This window comes from Rhinoraja longicauda, chromosome 14, assembly GCF_053455715.1.
Source record: "Rhinoraja longicauda isolate Sanriku21f chromosome 14, sRhiLon1.1, whole genome shotgun sequence".
Taxonomy (NCBI): Eukaryota; Metazoa; Chordata; class Chondrichthyes; order Rajiformes; family Arhynchobatidae; genus Rhinoraja; species Rhinoraja longicauda.
Window position 1 is genome coordinate 32,959,714 of NC_135966.1, and position 15,711 is coordinate 32,975,424.

A 15,711-nucleotide genomic window follows, 5' to 3' on the forward strand; every position below is an offset into this window, starting at 1 on the left:
GTGTGGAAACAGACCCTTTGGCCCAACTTGCCCACACCGACCAACATGTCCCATCTACACAAGTCCCACCTGCCTGCATTTGGCCCATATCCCTCTAAACCTGTCCTGTCCATATACCTGTCTATTTCGCCTGCCCAGTGGTATGAACATCAACTTCTCCAACTTTAGATAGTTCCTCTGTCCCTCCCTTCCCCTCCTCCTTCCCAGATCTCCCTCTATCTTCCTGTCTCCACCTATATCCTTCCTTTGTCCCGCCCCCGACATCAGTCTGAAGAAGGGTCTCGACCCGAAACTTCACCCATTCCTTCTCTCCCGAGATGCTGCCCGACCTGCTGAGTTACTCCAGCATTTTGTGAATAAATACCTGTCTAAATGTCTTCTTAATTCACAAATTCTAGAAGTAGAATTAGGCCATTCGGCCCATCGAGTCTACACCATTCAATCATGGCTGATCTCTGCCTCCTAATCCCATTCTCCTGCCCTCCCCGTAACCCTTGACACCATTTCTAATCAAGAATTTGTCTAGCTCTGCCTTAAAAGTATCCACTGGAGATATGAAGTGTTGTGATAGCAGCCGCCTCAACTACCTCCCCCGTCAGCTTGTTCCATGCACCCACCACCCTTTGTGGGAACCTGCACCCCTCAGGTTCCCATTAAATCTTCCCCCCCCCCCATCCTAAACCTCAGCCTCAGGTACCCGCGGCTAGTGAACCTACCTGGTGGGCAGCGTGTTCCTTCAGCACAGCTTTAGTGTCTGTGTCCCAGATTTTGACCGTGCCATCGTCCGACGAGCTGGCACAGGTGTTGGTGTGGCCAGCGTGCGGGCAGAACGAGAAGCCCGTCACTCTCTCTGTGTGTCCCCTCAGCTCCCCTGCAACAACACAAGGAACAACTCATCAGGTGCCCAGTCGCAGGAGCAGACTTAGGCCACTCGGCCCATCTAGTCCAGCGCAAAGTGCAAATAGGGTCAATGGAAGGGAGATAGACACAATGCGCTGGAGGAACTCAGCAGGTCAGGTAGCATCTCTGGAGAGAATAGGTGACGTTTCGGGTCGAGAGCCTTCTTCAGACCGAGAGTCAGGGAGAAAAGGGTAATGAGAGATATAGATGGTGATATAGAACAGATGAATGAAAGATATGCAAAAACGAACAATGATCAAAGAAAGGTGGAGCCTACAATGGTCCATTGTTGGCTGTGGGTTGGGTGGTAATGAGTTATCCAGACAGTGAAACAACAGGACAACAGTGGAATTAATATGACGACTGGGTGCCAATGGAAGGGAGGTTGGTTTGTGTGATGGTCTGGGCTGCATCCACAACTCTGCAATTTATTGTGGTCTTGGATGGAGCAGTTCCCAAACCAGGCTGTGGTACATCCCGACCTATCGAGTCTACTCCACCATTCAATCATGGCTAGTCTATCATTCCTTTGTCCCGCCCCCCGACATCAGTCTGAAGAAGGGTCTCGACCCGAAACGTCACCCATTCCTTCTCTCCCGAGATGCTGCCTGACCCGCTGAGTTACTCCAGCATTTTGTGAATAAATGGCTAGTCTATCTTTCCCTCTCAACCCCATCCTCCTGCCTTCTCCCAGTAACCTTTCACGGCCTTACTAATCAAGAACCAGTCAATCTCTGCTTTAAAAATACCCAATGACTTTGCCTCCACAGCCGTTTGTGGCAATGAATTCCACAGATTCACCACCCTCTGGCTAAAGAAATTCCTCCTCATCCCCTTTCTAAAGGTACGTCCTTTTATTCTTAGGCTGTGCCCTGTGGTCCTCGACTCTCAATGAGGTCCCCTCTCATCCTTCTAAACTCCAGCGAGCTCAGGCCCAGTGCCGCCAAACGCTCATGATGTGTTAACCCAATCAGAACTAAAAAACAACTCGACATAACGAAATCACAAAATTCATGTTAGCAATTACATAGAACAGTTCAGCAAAGTAAAAGGCCCTTCAGCCCACAATGTCTGTGCCATACCTGATACCAAGTTAAACTAATCTCATCTGCCTGCACATGATCCATATCCTTCCATTCCCTTCATATCCATGTGCCTGTCAAATAGTCTCTTGAACGCCACTGGCACTATCGTATTTGCCTCCATCACCACCACCTCTGGCAGCACATTTTAAGTACATTACGTACTTAAACAAAAACTTGTCCTGTCAGCTTAAAGCTATGCCCTTAAATCTCTTGCTTTTCTACCGTAGGGAAAGGATTCTGACTCTCTACTCTATCTGTGCGTAATAATGTTCCATCAGGTCTCTCATCGGCCTCTGACTTTCCAGAGAAAACAATCCAGGTCTGTCCAACCTCGTCCTGTAGCTGATACCCTCTAATCCAGGCAGCGTTCTGATAAACCTCCACTGCATCCTCTCCAGAACTTCCACGTCCTTCCTGCAATGGGGCGAGCAGAACTGCAGGCAATAGAGGGATTACAGGGCATCCTAAAGACGTTACTTGGGTTCAAGGGGCATTTGCAAAGGCTTTAGGGGCTTCAATGGGACCTCAAAGGCTTCCGCAGTTTCAAGGGGCATCTTAAAGGCTTCAACATGTATCTCAGAGGCTTTAGAGGGACCAGAGGGCATCAGACTTTAGGGGTTTCATGGCACATTTCAAAGACAAAGGATTTAGAGGAATCAAGGAGCATCTCAAGAGGCTTTAGAAGCTTCAGGGGGCATCTAGGAGAATTCAGGGGCATCTCGGAGATGGAGAGGATTCAGGGGGGGGGGGACTTCAAAAGGTTGCAGAGAGCATCTGAAGAGGGTTCACGACTTATCTTCAGGGGCTTTAGAAGGTTCAGGGGACATCCCGGGTGGTTCAGAGGTTTCAAGGGGACATTCCAGAGGCTTGAGGGGCATTTCAGCGGCCCCAGAGGGAGGGGGGCAAGGTGGGACGGTTCGGGCGATATATGAAGGCAGCGGTTACCGAGGATCTGAGGGCGGTCGGGGGCCACATCCACCAGGTAGACGCTGTTCTTGGCCCCGAAGCCCAGGAGGGCGGTGGAGGAGGCGTCGCTGCAGCGTCCCAGGTACCAGTTAGGGGAAGGGGGCAGCAGGCGGTCCGACATCTCTCACCCCCTCTCCCCGGGCTGGGCAGGGCAGGGCGCTCCCTCACTCCCCTCTCCCCAGACAGGGCGCTCCCTCACTCTCCCCTCCCCCAGACAAGGCGCTCCCTCCTCTCTCTCTCTCTCTCTCTCTCTCTCTCTCCCCGGGCTGGGGTTGTGGGACTGGGACTGGGACTGTATCCAGCTGCGGGACCCCTCACTCCCGTCTCCCGGCCTGTGGCTCCTCGTGTGCGGCACCAATCAACCAACCCTCCCCTTCCTGCTCCTCCTCCTCTCCCTCCCCTTCCTCCTCTCGCTCCTCCCTCCCCTTCTTTCTTTCTTGTCACTGCTTCTCTCTCTCTCTCTCTCTCTCTCTCTCTCTCTCTCCCTCACTCTGGTCTTCTCCCTGCTCCCCTCCCCTTCTCTTGTCCCTCCTTTTCTTTTCTTCCCCTCCCCTCCCCTCCCTCCTCTGGTCACTCCCCCCTTCATATCCCTCTCTCTTCCCCACCCCCCTTCATATCCCTCTCTCTTCCCCACCCCCCTTCATATCCCTCTCTCTTTCCCTCCCCCCTTCATATCCCTCTCTCTTCCCCTCCCCCCTTCATATCCCTCTCTCTTTCCCTCCCCCCTTCATATCCCTCTCTCCCCCCCTTCATATCCCTCTCTCTTCCCCACCCCCTTCATATCCCTCTCTCTTCCCCACCCCCTTCATATCCCTCTCTCCCCCCCCCCCTTCATATCCCTCTCTCTTCCCCTCCCCTCCCCTCCCTCCTCTGGTCACTCCCCCCCTTCATGTCCCTCTCTCTTCCCCTTCCCCCCTTCATGTCCCTCTCTCTTCCCCACCCCCCTTCATATCCTTCTCTCTTCCCCTCCCCCTTCATATTCCTCTCTCTCCCCCCCTTCTCTCGTCACCCCTGCTCTACCACCCCTTTTACTCTCTCTCACTCACTTCACCCACCCCCTTCCTTCTCCTTATGCCCTCTTCTCCTGTCATTCCTCTCCTTCCTCTCTCTCACTTGTCTCCCCTTCCCCTCCCTCTCTCCACTTCCCTCTCTCCCCTTGCCCCCCGCCCTTCCTCCTCCCCTCACTCTTCTCCCACAGCTGTAACTCTCCCTCCCTCGCTCTGTCTCTCCTTGCACCCCCATTACCCCTTTCTCCTCTCACCCCCCCCCCCCTCTATACTCAGTAGATTTCCCTCCTGTATGCATCTCATCCTTAAATAAAAACATTTGCCCTCTAATACTCTCCTCCTCCCCCCCCCCCACTCTTTTCCTTTAAAAACATCTGGACAGGAACATGGATAGAATGGGATAGTGTTTAGAGGGATGTGGGCAGGTGGGACTAGTGTAGATGGGGCATGTTGGTTATGGTGGGCAAGTTGGGCCGAAGTGCCAGTTTCCATGCTCTATGACTGACTAAAACCTGACCCTTAGTCAATATTGAACAAGAATGTAGAAACAAGGAACTGCACATGCTGGTTTACCATAGAAAGGCACAAAGTGCTGGAGTAACGCAGCAGGTCAGGCAGCATCTCTGGAGAACATGGATAGGTAATGTTTCGAATCAGGTCTGAAGAAGGATCCCGACACAAAACGTCACCTGTCCATGTTCTCCGGCACTTTGTGTCTTTCCTTGTAAATGTTGACTAGTTGGTCTATATCTATTTTCAAATAAATAGATATATTATATGTGTGTGTGTATATATATGTATTTTGGCACTTCACAATGTGCATAAGTCATAGGAGCAGAATTAGGCCATTCGGTCCATTGAATCTACTCCGCCATTCAGTCATGGCTGATCAACCTTTCCTTCTCAACCCCATTCTCCTGCCTTCTCCCCATAAGCCCTGACACCCGTACTAAAAATAACCTATCAATCTCCACTTTAAAAAATGTGTAGGGAGTGGATTAAAAAGTGGGATAATATTAAGCTAGTGTGAATGGACTCGATGGGCCAAAGGGCCTGTTTCCACTCTGGGTATCTTTCAATCAATTAATGTTTGTACATTACTGCTCCTCTATCTATAATTGGGATATTTTCTCCCTCTGTCCCTGCTTTTCTTTATTGTTTTTTCTCTCTCTCCCTCCCTCTCTCTCATTCTCACTCTCACTCTCATCTACCTCCACTTCAATATCTCTCAGCCCCTTCCTCTCTCCCTCCCCTCACTCTACCCCTACCTCTCCTCTCCATCCCTCCATCCCTCCCTCCCTCCCAATTCCTCTGGACTTCTCTAACTTTCTCCATCTCTCTCTCTCTAGCTATCTCTCTCCCCGGTCTCCTCCCTCCCTCCCTCCCTCCCTCCCTCCCTCCCTCCCTCACTGACTGTATCCACTTGTCAGTAACACTGTTGCCAGTTTCCTGTATCATTCCCCGGCCGCGGCGCCCGGACCCCCGAGTGTTGCAGTGCGTCCCCACCGCCTCCCCCCTCCCTCTCTCTCTCTCCAACAACCCCCAAACACCAACCACTCCTCCTGGGTGTAACCCAGCCTCCAGACAGCCCCCGCAGCCGAGGGCTGAGCGCTGAATCGATGCATCGTGTGTGTGAGAGGGAATGAGAGACGAGTCTGGCTTGTCTCATTGCAGCAATGGCGGCTTCGCCCTGCCCTGGTACGTCCCTCTACCGCTTTGCCCCACAAACCTGCCCTCTGCTACGCTCTCACCCTCTCCCCCTCACTGTGTCTTTTCAGGTCTGGCTGTTCTGCGGAATCTTCTGACCCGCGTACATTCAAGGTAAGAGAGCAAGCAGGAAGCGTGTGCAATCAATGCGTGCAGGAAAGTCAACGACCTGCACTGTCGACATGTCTGGAGAAAACCCAGAGTAACACGTCTCTATGTCCAGAATAAAAGCCAGAGCTGCAGGGAGAGGGAGGCCAGGCAGTGTGGAGTATTGGGTTCAGTTTTGGGTCACCCTGCTATAGGAAGGATGTCATTAAGTTGGAAAGAGTGGAGTCTAAGATATACGAGGATTTTGTGTGTTCAGTTTTGGTCACCACGTACTAGGAAATATGTTGTCAAGTTGCAAAGGGTACAGAGAAGATTTGCAAGGACTGTGTACACTTTTGGTCATCCAGTTATAGGAAACATGTCGTTAAGCTGGAAAGGGTTCAGGGAAGATCTACAAGGATGTTGCCAGGGCTCGGAGGCCTGAGCTATAGGGAGAGGTCAGGCACATATTAGAGTATTGCATTAAGCTGTGGTCACCCTGTTACAGGAAGGATGTCACTAGAAAGAGTGCAGAGACTTACGAGGATTGGGTTCAGTTTTGGTCCCAATGTTATAAGAAAGACGTTGTCAAGGCAGGGCTGGATTAAGCTATTGCGGGGCCTGTAGCGAGGGATGCCAACTTCCTCACTCCCAAATACGGGACAAGGCGACGTCAGTGCCCCACGTGCCCTCACCCAGCCAGCGGCCACATGCTCCAGCTCCATCCTCCAATGGCGGCCGCCCGGGCCGGGAGGCGGGTTGCTATGCAACCTCCGTCAGGCAGCGCCCAGGGGTCGACATTGTCCGGAGGTTAGGGTTGCCAACTGTCATGTACTAGCCAGGAAATCCTGTATTATGGGCTCAATTGGATGGTTCTGTAAGGGACCGTCCTTGTCCCGAATTCGGCCCAGGAGGCGCTGTAGGCCCAGACACTGTAGGCCCATACAGTGTAGGTTGGAAAAAACTGCAGATGCTGGTTAAAATCTGTGCCTACTTTCTCGAGGTCAGAACCGTGTTGGCCCGGATGCCGCCAAACGCAGGTTGCATAGCAACCCGCCTCCCGGCCCAGGCGGCCGCCATTGGTGGAGCGGAAGCATGTGGCCGAAGGCTGGGTGAGGTCATGTGGGGCGCGGGACGGTGACGTCACCTTGTCCCGTATTTGGGAGTGCTATAGTTGGTACCTCTACCGGAGGTAGACACAAAATGCTGGAGTAACTCAGCGGGTCAGGCAGCATCTCGGGAGAGAAGGAATGGGTGACGTTTCGGGTCGAGATCCTTCCGAAGGGCCTCGAACCGAAACGTCACCCATCTTCAGCTGGACCTCCATGAGGCAAGCGGCGATGACTTTGCCATGGACGACGAGGGCGATGAAAGTGTCCACAAACGGAAGGAGAAGGCGAAGCAGAGGACGGGACGAGGATTTGGCTCCGAGTAAGGCGCTCGATCCAGGCTGCAAGAAGACTACGACTCCGTGGAGCAAGATGGCGACGAGCCAGGCCCTCAACACTCGGTGGATCCTGTTTGTGACCGGGGTCCATGAGGAAGCCACCGAGGAGGAAGGACATCCATGACAAGGGCGGCACGGTAGCGCAGCGGTAGAGTTGCTGCTTTACAGCGAATGCAGCGCCGGAGACTCAGGTTCGATCCTGACTACGGGCGCTGCACTGTAAGGAGTTTGTACGTTCTCCCCGTGACCTGCGTGGGTTTTCTCCGAGATCTTCGGTTTCCTCCCACGCTCCAAAGACGTACGGGTATGTAGGTTAATTGGCTGGGTAAATGTAAAAATTGTCCCTAGTGGGTGTAGGATAGTGTTAATGTACGGGGATCGCTGGGCGGCGCGGACTTGGAGGGCCGAAAAGGCCTGTTTCCGGCTGTATATATATGATATGATATGATAAGGTGAGATCAAGAACCTGCACCTCAACCTGGACGGGGCACCGGCTACCTCAAGGGCTGCGCTCTGGTGGAGTACGAGACCCGGGCTACAAGGAGGAGCAGGGGCCATGGAGGGTTTGAACGGGATGGAGTGCGGAGCGACCGGTGGGACGGAGCGGCCCGCACAGCGCCGGGGACCGGGACGCCCGCAGATCGCTTTCCCAAACTGAGCCGTGTGTTACAGGGGCCGTTTAATCTCAGTCGGGACTGTCGTGGGGCTGGGGAGAGGGTGGGGAGGGAGGGAAGGGTAAGGTTGGCTTGTGCAAAACTACACTCAGACATAAAGTTTTTTAGCTTAAAAACAAAATCTTCAGTCTGAAGAAGCATTTAGCGCGGGGCCCGTAACATATGCAACTTTTGCTACCAGGTTAATCCGGCACTGTGTCAAGCTGGAAAGGGCGCAGAGAAAATGTACGTGGATGCACAGAAGACCATCTACACCAGTCCCACCTGCCTGTTTGGCCTAAATCCCTCTAAAACTGTCCTACCGATTTACCTGTCTAAATGTTTCTTAAAAGTTGTGATAGCACCTGCTTCAACTACCCCCTCCGGCAGCTCGTCCCATACACCCTCCGCCCATTGTGTAAAAGGAAAGTTACCCCTCGGGATCCTATTAAATCTTCCCCCCACCCCCCTCAGAAGAAGAGTCTCAACCCGAAACATCGCCTATTGCTTTTCTCCGGAGATGCTGCCTGATCCACTGTGTTACTCCAGCTTTTTGCGTAGATCTTCGGTTTAAATCTCCATCCTCTGGTCCTTGACTCCCCTACTCTGTGCAAGGGACTCTGTGCATCTACCCGATCTATTCCTCTCCGTGTCTACGTTTCAGTGTTGATCTCTGACTCTCCACTCTGGTCCTGTCAGGTTGCCGGCCACCTGCAGTCTCGTTCCTCGATCAGACCTGCACTGCAGCCTCGCGCTGTCTGCCAAAAACTGGGAACGGAAGAACAGGATAGTCCACCCTCCACAGCTGCCGCATGAGGCGCGCAGGCCAGTGGTGAGTTACCCGTCCCTGTGCCTGGCCACGGGCTACATTGAAGCAACACCTTTCAGCCCAGCTTTCCCGTGCTGTAATATTTGCCCCACACAAACCTCTTCCCACCCATCCTCAGAATCTGCCCCATCTCATTCTTTATCCATTATTCCATCTCTCTCCTTTATTCTCGTTCTCCATCCTTTATTCTTGTTCTTTATCCTTTATTCTTGTTCTTTACCCTTTATTCTCGTTCTCCTAGTGAGACCGCACCTGGACTACTGTGTGCAGTTTTGGTCTCAAAATGTGAGGAAGGATATTCTTGCTATTGAGGGCGTGCAGCGTAGGTTTACCAGGTTAATTCCCGGAATGGCGGGACTCTCATATGTTGAAAGACTGGAGCGGCTAGGCTTGTGTACACTGGAATTTAGAAGGATGAGAGGGGATCTTATCGAAACGTATTAAAAGATTATTAAGGGGTTGGACACGTTAGAGGCAGGAAACACGTTCCCAATGATGGGGGAGTCCAGAACCAGGGGCCACAGTTTAAGAATAAGGGGTAGGCCATTTAGAACGGAGATGAGGAAAAACTTTTTCAGTCAGAGAGTTGTAAATCTGTGGAATTCTCTGCCTCAGAAGGCAGTAGAGGCCAATTCTCTGAATGCATTCAAGAGACAGCTAGATAGAGCTCTTAAGGATGGCAGTCAGGGGGTATGGGGAGAAGGCAGGAACGGGGTACTGATTGAGAATGATCAGCCATGATCACATTGAATGGTGGTGCTGGCTCGAAGGGCCGAATGGCCTACTCCTGCACCTATTATCTATTGTCTATGGTTTATTCTCATTCTTTATCCTTTATTCTCGTTCTGTATCCCTATTCTTTATTCTCGTTCTTTATCCTTTATTCTCGTTCTCTATTCCTATTCTTTAGTCTTGTTCTTTATCCATTATTCTCGTTCTTTATCCTTTATTCTTGATTTCTATTCTCATTCTTTTATCTCATCTCCTCTGTATCTAATTTCCCCTGAAATCCATCTATTCACCAGATTAGAAGGCATAGCCTTTAAGGTTATTATTGACGATTGTATATTTATTGCATATATAAAATTATGAAAGGCATGAATAGCGTAGGCAGTCAGAACCTTACTTCCAGGGTTTTAAATGTCAAACACGAGAGGGCATATCTTTAAGGTGACAGGGGCAAAGTTTAAAGGAGATGTGTGGGGCCCTTTTTTTTACACACAGAATGGTGGATGCTTGAAACGTGCTGTTGGGGGTGAGGGTGGAGGCAGATACAAGGAGCAGTGTTTAAAGAGCTTTTGGATCGGCACATGGATATGCAGGGAATGAAGGGATGTAGATCATGTGCAGGGAGAGGAGATTGGTTCAACTTGGCACAGATTTAGGTTTATTATTATATTGTCACGTGTACCGAGCTACAGTGAAACACTTTGTTTTGCATGTTATCAAATCAGATATTACAAACATGAATACAATCAGGCCAAACTCAAGTACAATAGGTAGAACAAAAGGGAAGATGCAGAATATGGTTCTCAGCATTGTAGCGCATCAGTTCCAGAGACAAAGTCCAATGTCCGCAATGGCGTAGGGGTGAATCAGACGGTACTCTAGCTTATGGAAGGACCGTTCAGAATCCCGTTAACAGAGGGGAAGAAGCTGTTCCTGAGTCTGGTGGTGCGCGCTTTCAAGCTTCTGTACCTTCTGCTGGAGGGGAGCGGGGAGAAGAAGGAATGACCGGGGTGGGTCAGGGACAAGTCTTTGATTATGTTGGCTGCTTTCCCGAGGCAGCGTGAAGAGATGGAGTGGATGGTGGGGTGTCTGGGCTGTGTGATGGACTGGGCTATATCCACAACTCCGCAATTTTGATGGTTGCCCCCCACGCTTTCCCCCCCAATTTCCCTAGAAGGGGGAGATAGCAAACGATAAGGATTTCATGCAGTTGGACAATGTACTGTTGGGAGTTTTACTGAGCCGGGAAGTTTGGTGGTGAATGCTGGAGGACTAGAATCTTAAACATTCTTCCATGCTTCTACAGGACGTGTTTCACTGCAGGAGGCAGATCAAATATAGCAAGGACAAGATGTGGTATCTGGCCAAAATGGTGAGTCTCTGGACTAAGATTATCTCTCAGTGACCATAATCATTTTTGGGGAAAGACATCAAGTGCTGGAGTAACTCAGTAGGTCCGGCAGCATCTCTGGAGAACGTGGATAGGTGTCGTTACAGGTCTGGACCCTTAGCTTAGCTTAGAGATACAGTGCGGAAACAGCCCTTTGGCCCACCGAGTCTGTGCCGACCAGCGATCACCCTGTACACCAGCACTATCTGACACACTAGGGACCTTTTGCAATTTTTCCGAAGCCAATCAACCCACAAACCTGCACGTCTTTGGAGTGTGGGAGGAAACCAGAGCACCCGGAGAAAGCCCACACGGGTCATGGGGAGGACATACAAATGGGGAGAACATACAGACAGCACCAGTGGTCAGGGTCAAACCCGTATCTCTGGCGTGTAAGGCAGCAACTCTACCGCTGCGCCACTGTGCCGCCCTTCGTCAGGCTCCACAAGGTGCTGCTGAGGCTGGTTTACTGAAGACTGCTGGAGTAACTCAGCAGGTCAGGCAGCATCTCTGGAGAACATGGATAGGTGACGTTTTGGGTCGGAACCCTTCTTCCTACTTGGTTTTAAACATTGTCTGCAGTTCCTAGCCTAGTGTATTTGGCATGTGTTATTATTGGGAGATACAGCATGGAAACAGGCCCTTCGGTCCATTGATCACCTGTTCACGCTAGTTCTACTCATCCACTCCCTACACACGAGAGGACAATTTACAGAGGGCCAATTAACCTAGAAACCCACACATCTTTGGGATGTGGGAGGAAACCAGAGCACCCGGAGGAAACCCACGCGGTCACAGGGAGAACGTGCAAACTCCACACATGGTGAGGATTGGTCTCTGGCGCTGTGAGGCAGCGGCTCTACCCGCTGTGCCACTGTGCCGCCCCTTGTTGAAAGAGCCAGGTACATCTGTGGACCAGACACTAACGTCCACGCCTTGTCCCGTAGATCAGAGGGATGACCTTTGACCAGGCCGTTGCTCAGCTGCAGTTCAATGACAAAAAGGGAGCAAAGGTCATGCTGGAGGTAAGACATTCGCACGAAGACCAGAGTCCCCGACGACCAGAGTCACTCTCCCCGACGACCAGTTAACTCTTCCCGACAACCATCATTCCCCGGAGATCAGAGTCACTCTCCCCGAAGACCAGTCACTCTCCCCGACGACCAGGGTCACTCCCCCCGACGACCAGAGTCACTCCCCCCCGACGACCAGAGTTACTCCCCCCGACGACCAGAATCACTCCCCCTGACGACCAGGGTCACTCTCCCCGACGACCAGGGTCACTCTCCCCGACGACCAGCCCCATATACCTGAAGATGGGTCCATTCTCGAACAGAGTTCCATTCTTCCCAAAGACAGATGTATTCTTCCAAAGACCAGGCCATTCACCCTGGACCAGATGCACTCTCCCCTCTGCTGCCTACCCCACCCCCTCCTCTCACTCTGTCTCCCCTCTGCCTCAGATCCTTCTGGAAGCCCAGGATATGGCGGTGAGGAACCACAACCTGGAGTACAGGTCCAACCTCTACGTGGGTGAGTGGGGAATGGCAACGGGGGGGCAGGGGTAACGGGAGTGGGGGAGATAGAGTGAGGTTGGGGGGGGCAGGGGTAACGGGAGTGGGGGGGAATATAGGAGTGAGGGTGGTGGGGGGGGCAGGGGTAACAGGAGTGGGGGGAGATAGAGTGAGGGTGGGGGGGCAGGGGTAACGAGTGGGGGGGATATAGGAGTGAGGGTGGAGGGGCAGGGGTAACGGGAGTGGGGGGAGATAGAGGGTGGGAGCGCAGGGGTAACGGGAGTGGGGGGAGATAGGAGTGAGGGTGGGGGGGCAGGGGTAACGAGTGGGGGGGATATAGGAGTGAGGGTGGAGGGGCAGGGGTAACGGGAGTAGGGGGAGATAGAGGGTGGGAGCGCAGGGGTAACGGGAGTGGGGGGAGATAGAGTGAGGGTGGGGGGGGCAGGGGTAACAGGAGTGGGGGGAGATAGGAGTAGGGGTAACAGGAGTGGGGGGAGATAGGAGTGAGGGTGGGAGGGCAGGGAGATTGGATAGGGGGTGCAGATGGGGCAAGGGGCCAGATCTGACCACCACTGCCCAGTGTTCCTTCCACGAGGATCAGACCGTGGACCCGGCTAGCTCGCTCCACTCCTCGCCAGACTCTCCCTCCCTCCCCTCCGCCCTTCCCTTCCCTCTGCCCCTTCCTCCCTCGCCTGCCCTGCCCTTCCTCCTCCCTACCCACTCCCCATCCGCTGCTCGCTCACTCACTCGCTCTCTCTCTCTCTCTCTCTCTCCTCTCCCCTAGCGGAGTCATTCTCCGGTAAGGGCCAGTACCTGAAGCGACTGCGTTACCACGGCAGGGGCATGTTCGGCATCATGGACCGCGTGTACTGCCACTACTTTGTGCGGCTGGTGGAGGGAAGCCCCCCGGCCGTTGCCGAGACCACCCCCCTCGACCTGGCCAGGGGCTACGTGCAGAAACTCCGCGACAGGACCATCATCCACGCCCTGTGACCGGCCCCCGGGGCCCACACTGACCTGGGGGGGGGGGCAGATGTATCGGCACACATGGCAATAACAATAAACTTGCAACTATGTCCATCCTCTCATCCGCCTCCCTTAGAGAGCAGGGGATGGGAAAGAAGGCAAAAGAGTGGGAAAAACACCAAGCGGGGGCAACGAGTTTCAGGCCAACTCTTCTTAGCTCCAAGTCATTAATGACGGCATTGTCCGTATTTTAGAAATTTATTCAATAAATAGACCGATCTCCGCCTCTCGACAAAGTAGGGGAGCACAGGTTCACAGGGTTATCAAAGACACACCTTCATTTGGCTAAAACAGAAACCAGTGAAGCTTTGGAACAGGAGATGAAATTGGCGGCAAATTGGAGAGAACGGTGGAGCTGCTGCCTGACAGCACCAGAGACGTGGGTTCAATCCTGACCGCGGGTGCTGTCTGCACGGAGTTTGTACGCTCTCCCTGTGACCGCGTGGGTTTTCTCCAGGTGCTCCAGTTTCCTCCCACACTCCAAAGACGTGCAGGTTTGTAGGTTAATTGACTTTGGTAAAATGGCATGTTGGCCCTCGTGGGGGGGGCAAAGGGCCTATTTCTGCGCTGTATCTCTGAAACTAAAACTATAAAACAGACCTTCAGCCCATCGAGTCCACCTGGCATCAACCACCTGTTTACATTCATCCAAACTTAATCCTTTCTCATTCCCCGCATTCACTCCCTCCCCCCAGATTCTACCCATCTGCCACACAGCGGGGGGGGGGGGGGGGGGGGGGGGGGGCAATTTGCAGAGGGCCAATTACCCTACAAACCCGCACATCTTTGTGGTGTGGGAGGAAACCAGAGCACCCGGATGATACCCACACAGTCACAGGGAGAACCTACAAACTCCATACAGACAGCACCCGCAGATCGAACCCAGATCTCTGGTGCAATGAGGCGGTGGCTCTACCTGCTGTGACACTGTACCACCAAAAGGTTATCTGTATATAACAGGATATAGGTAAGTTGGAAATACAATGAAAAGCACTTTATCGGGATGCATCACAGCACGGTTTGGGAACAACTCCAGCCAAGATCGCAAGAAATTGCAAAGAATTGTGGGCGCAGTCCAGACCACCACACCAACCAACATCCCCTCCATTGACTCCATCTACACTTCACGCTGCCTCGGCAAGGCCGCCAGCATAATCAAGGACCAGTCTCACCCCCGGTCACTCCCTCTTCCATGAAAACGCACACCTCCAGATTCAGGGCCCGTTTCTTCCCAGCTGTTATCAAGCAACTGAACCATCCGATCACCATCTACGTCATTTGAGACCCTCGGACTATCTTTTACTGGACTTTACCTTGCACTAAACATTATTCCCTTTACCTTTCTATACACTGTGGACGGTTTGAATGTAAGCATGTATAGTCGTTCAGCTGACTGGATAGCACACAAGAAAAAAAGCTTTTCACCGTACCTCAGTACTTCTGACAATAAACTAAACTAAAGCCTTATCATATCATATCATATATATACAGCCGGAAACAGGCCTTTTCGGCCCACCAAGTCCGTGCCGCCCAGCGATCCCCGCACATTAACATTATCCTACACCCACTAGGGACAATTTTTACATTTACCCAGCCAATTAACCTACATACCTGTACGTCTTTGGAGTGTGGGAGGAAACCGAAGATCTCGGAGAAAACCCACGCAGGTCACGGGGAGAACGTACAAACTCCTTACAGTGCAGCACCTGTAGTCAGGATCGAACCTGAGTCTCCGGCGCTGCATTCGCTGTAAAGCAGCAACTCTACCGCTGCGCTACCGTGCCGCCCTATCCTTTATCTTACACTGGGAACAGCTTGAGGTAATCATGTACAGACTTTTTGCTGATTGTACGCAACAAAAGAGCTTTTCACTGTACACGTGATCATAATAAACCACCGACACAAAACTAAAACCTACAATTAGTAAGGGTGTCGGGTTATGGGGAGAAGGCAGGAGAATGGGGTTAGGAGGGAAAGATAAATCAGCCATGATTGAATGGCGGAGTAGAATGAATGGACGACATGGCCTAATTCTGCACCTGTAACTTGAGAACCAAACTAAAACAAAACTTAAGATATACACAAAATACCGGAGTAGCTCAGCGGGTCAGGCAGCATCTCTGGAGAAAAGGAATAGGTGATGTTTCAGATCGAGAAGACGCTGGAGAAGACTCTGAAGAAGGGTCTTGACTCGAAACCACCTATTCCTTTTGTCCAGAGATGCTGCCTGTCCCGCTGAGTTACTCCAGCTTTGTGTGTCTGATCTTCGGTGTAATCTAGTACCTGCAGTTTCTCCCTACACACTGCTCAAATGGTCCGTTCTCCACCCCCCCCCCCTCCCATTAATCACTGCTCCTGTTGCTCCCCCCCC

At 52.3% G+C, this 15,711-nt stretch overlaps 2 protein-coding genes across 2 annotated transcripts in view; one reads left to right on the forward strand and one right to left on the reverse strand.

Moving 5' to 3' along the window:
- The window catches only part of gemin5 (gem (nuclear organelle) associated protein 5), a 41,190-nt gene extending 38,041 nt beyond the window's left edge, over positions 1 to 3,149 (reverse strand). The window contains exons 1-2 of the mRNA XM_078411680.1: positions 2,931 to 3,149; positions 717 to 871 (exon numbers count right to left, since the gene is read on the reverse strand). Of these exons, the coding sequence (XP_078267806.1) occupies positions 717 to 871; positions 2,931 to 3,072 (297 nt within the window). The 5' untranslated portion in view covers positions 3,073 to 3,149. The remainder of the gene's footprint in view (positions 1 to 716; positions 872 to 2,930) is intronic.
- A 2,216-nt stretch (positions 3,150 to 5,365) lies between these two features.
- On the forward strand, positions 5,366 to 13,390 carry mrpl22 (mitochondrial ribosomal protein L22). Its single transcript, XM_078411682.1, has 7 exons — positions 5,366 to 5,656; positions 5,737 to 5,779; positions 8,552 to 8,684; positions 10,717 to 10,782; positions 11,748 to 11,825; positions 12,264 to 12,333; positions 13,099 to 13,390. Exons 1-7 carry the CDS (start codon positions 5,635 to 5,637, stop codon positions 13,305 to 13,307), a joined length of 621 nt encoding a protein of 206 aa, XP_078267808.1. The 5' UTR covers positions 5,366 to 5,634; the 3' UTR covers positions 13,308 to 13,390.
- Positions 13,391 to 15,711: the final 2,321 nt, after the last annotated feature.

Excerpts from the sequence above, each read along its gene's own strand:
- mrpl22 (XM_078411682.1), top strand. The coding sequence starts at position 5,635 with ATGGCGGCTTCGCCCTGCCCTG. Across the intron at positions 8,685-10,716 it reads ATGAGGCGCGCAGGCCAGTG|GACGTGTTTCACTGCAGGAG; the intron begins GTGAGTTACCCG and ends ATGCTTCTACAG. Across the intron at positions 10,783-11,747 it reads TGTGGTATCTGGCCAAAATG|ATCAGAGGGATGACCTTTGA; the intron begins GTGAGTCTCTGG and ends CTTGTCCCGTAG.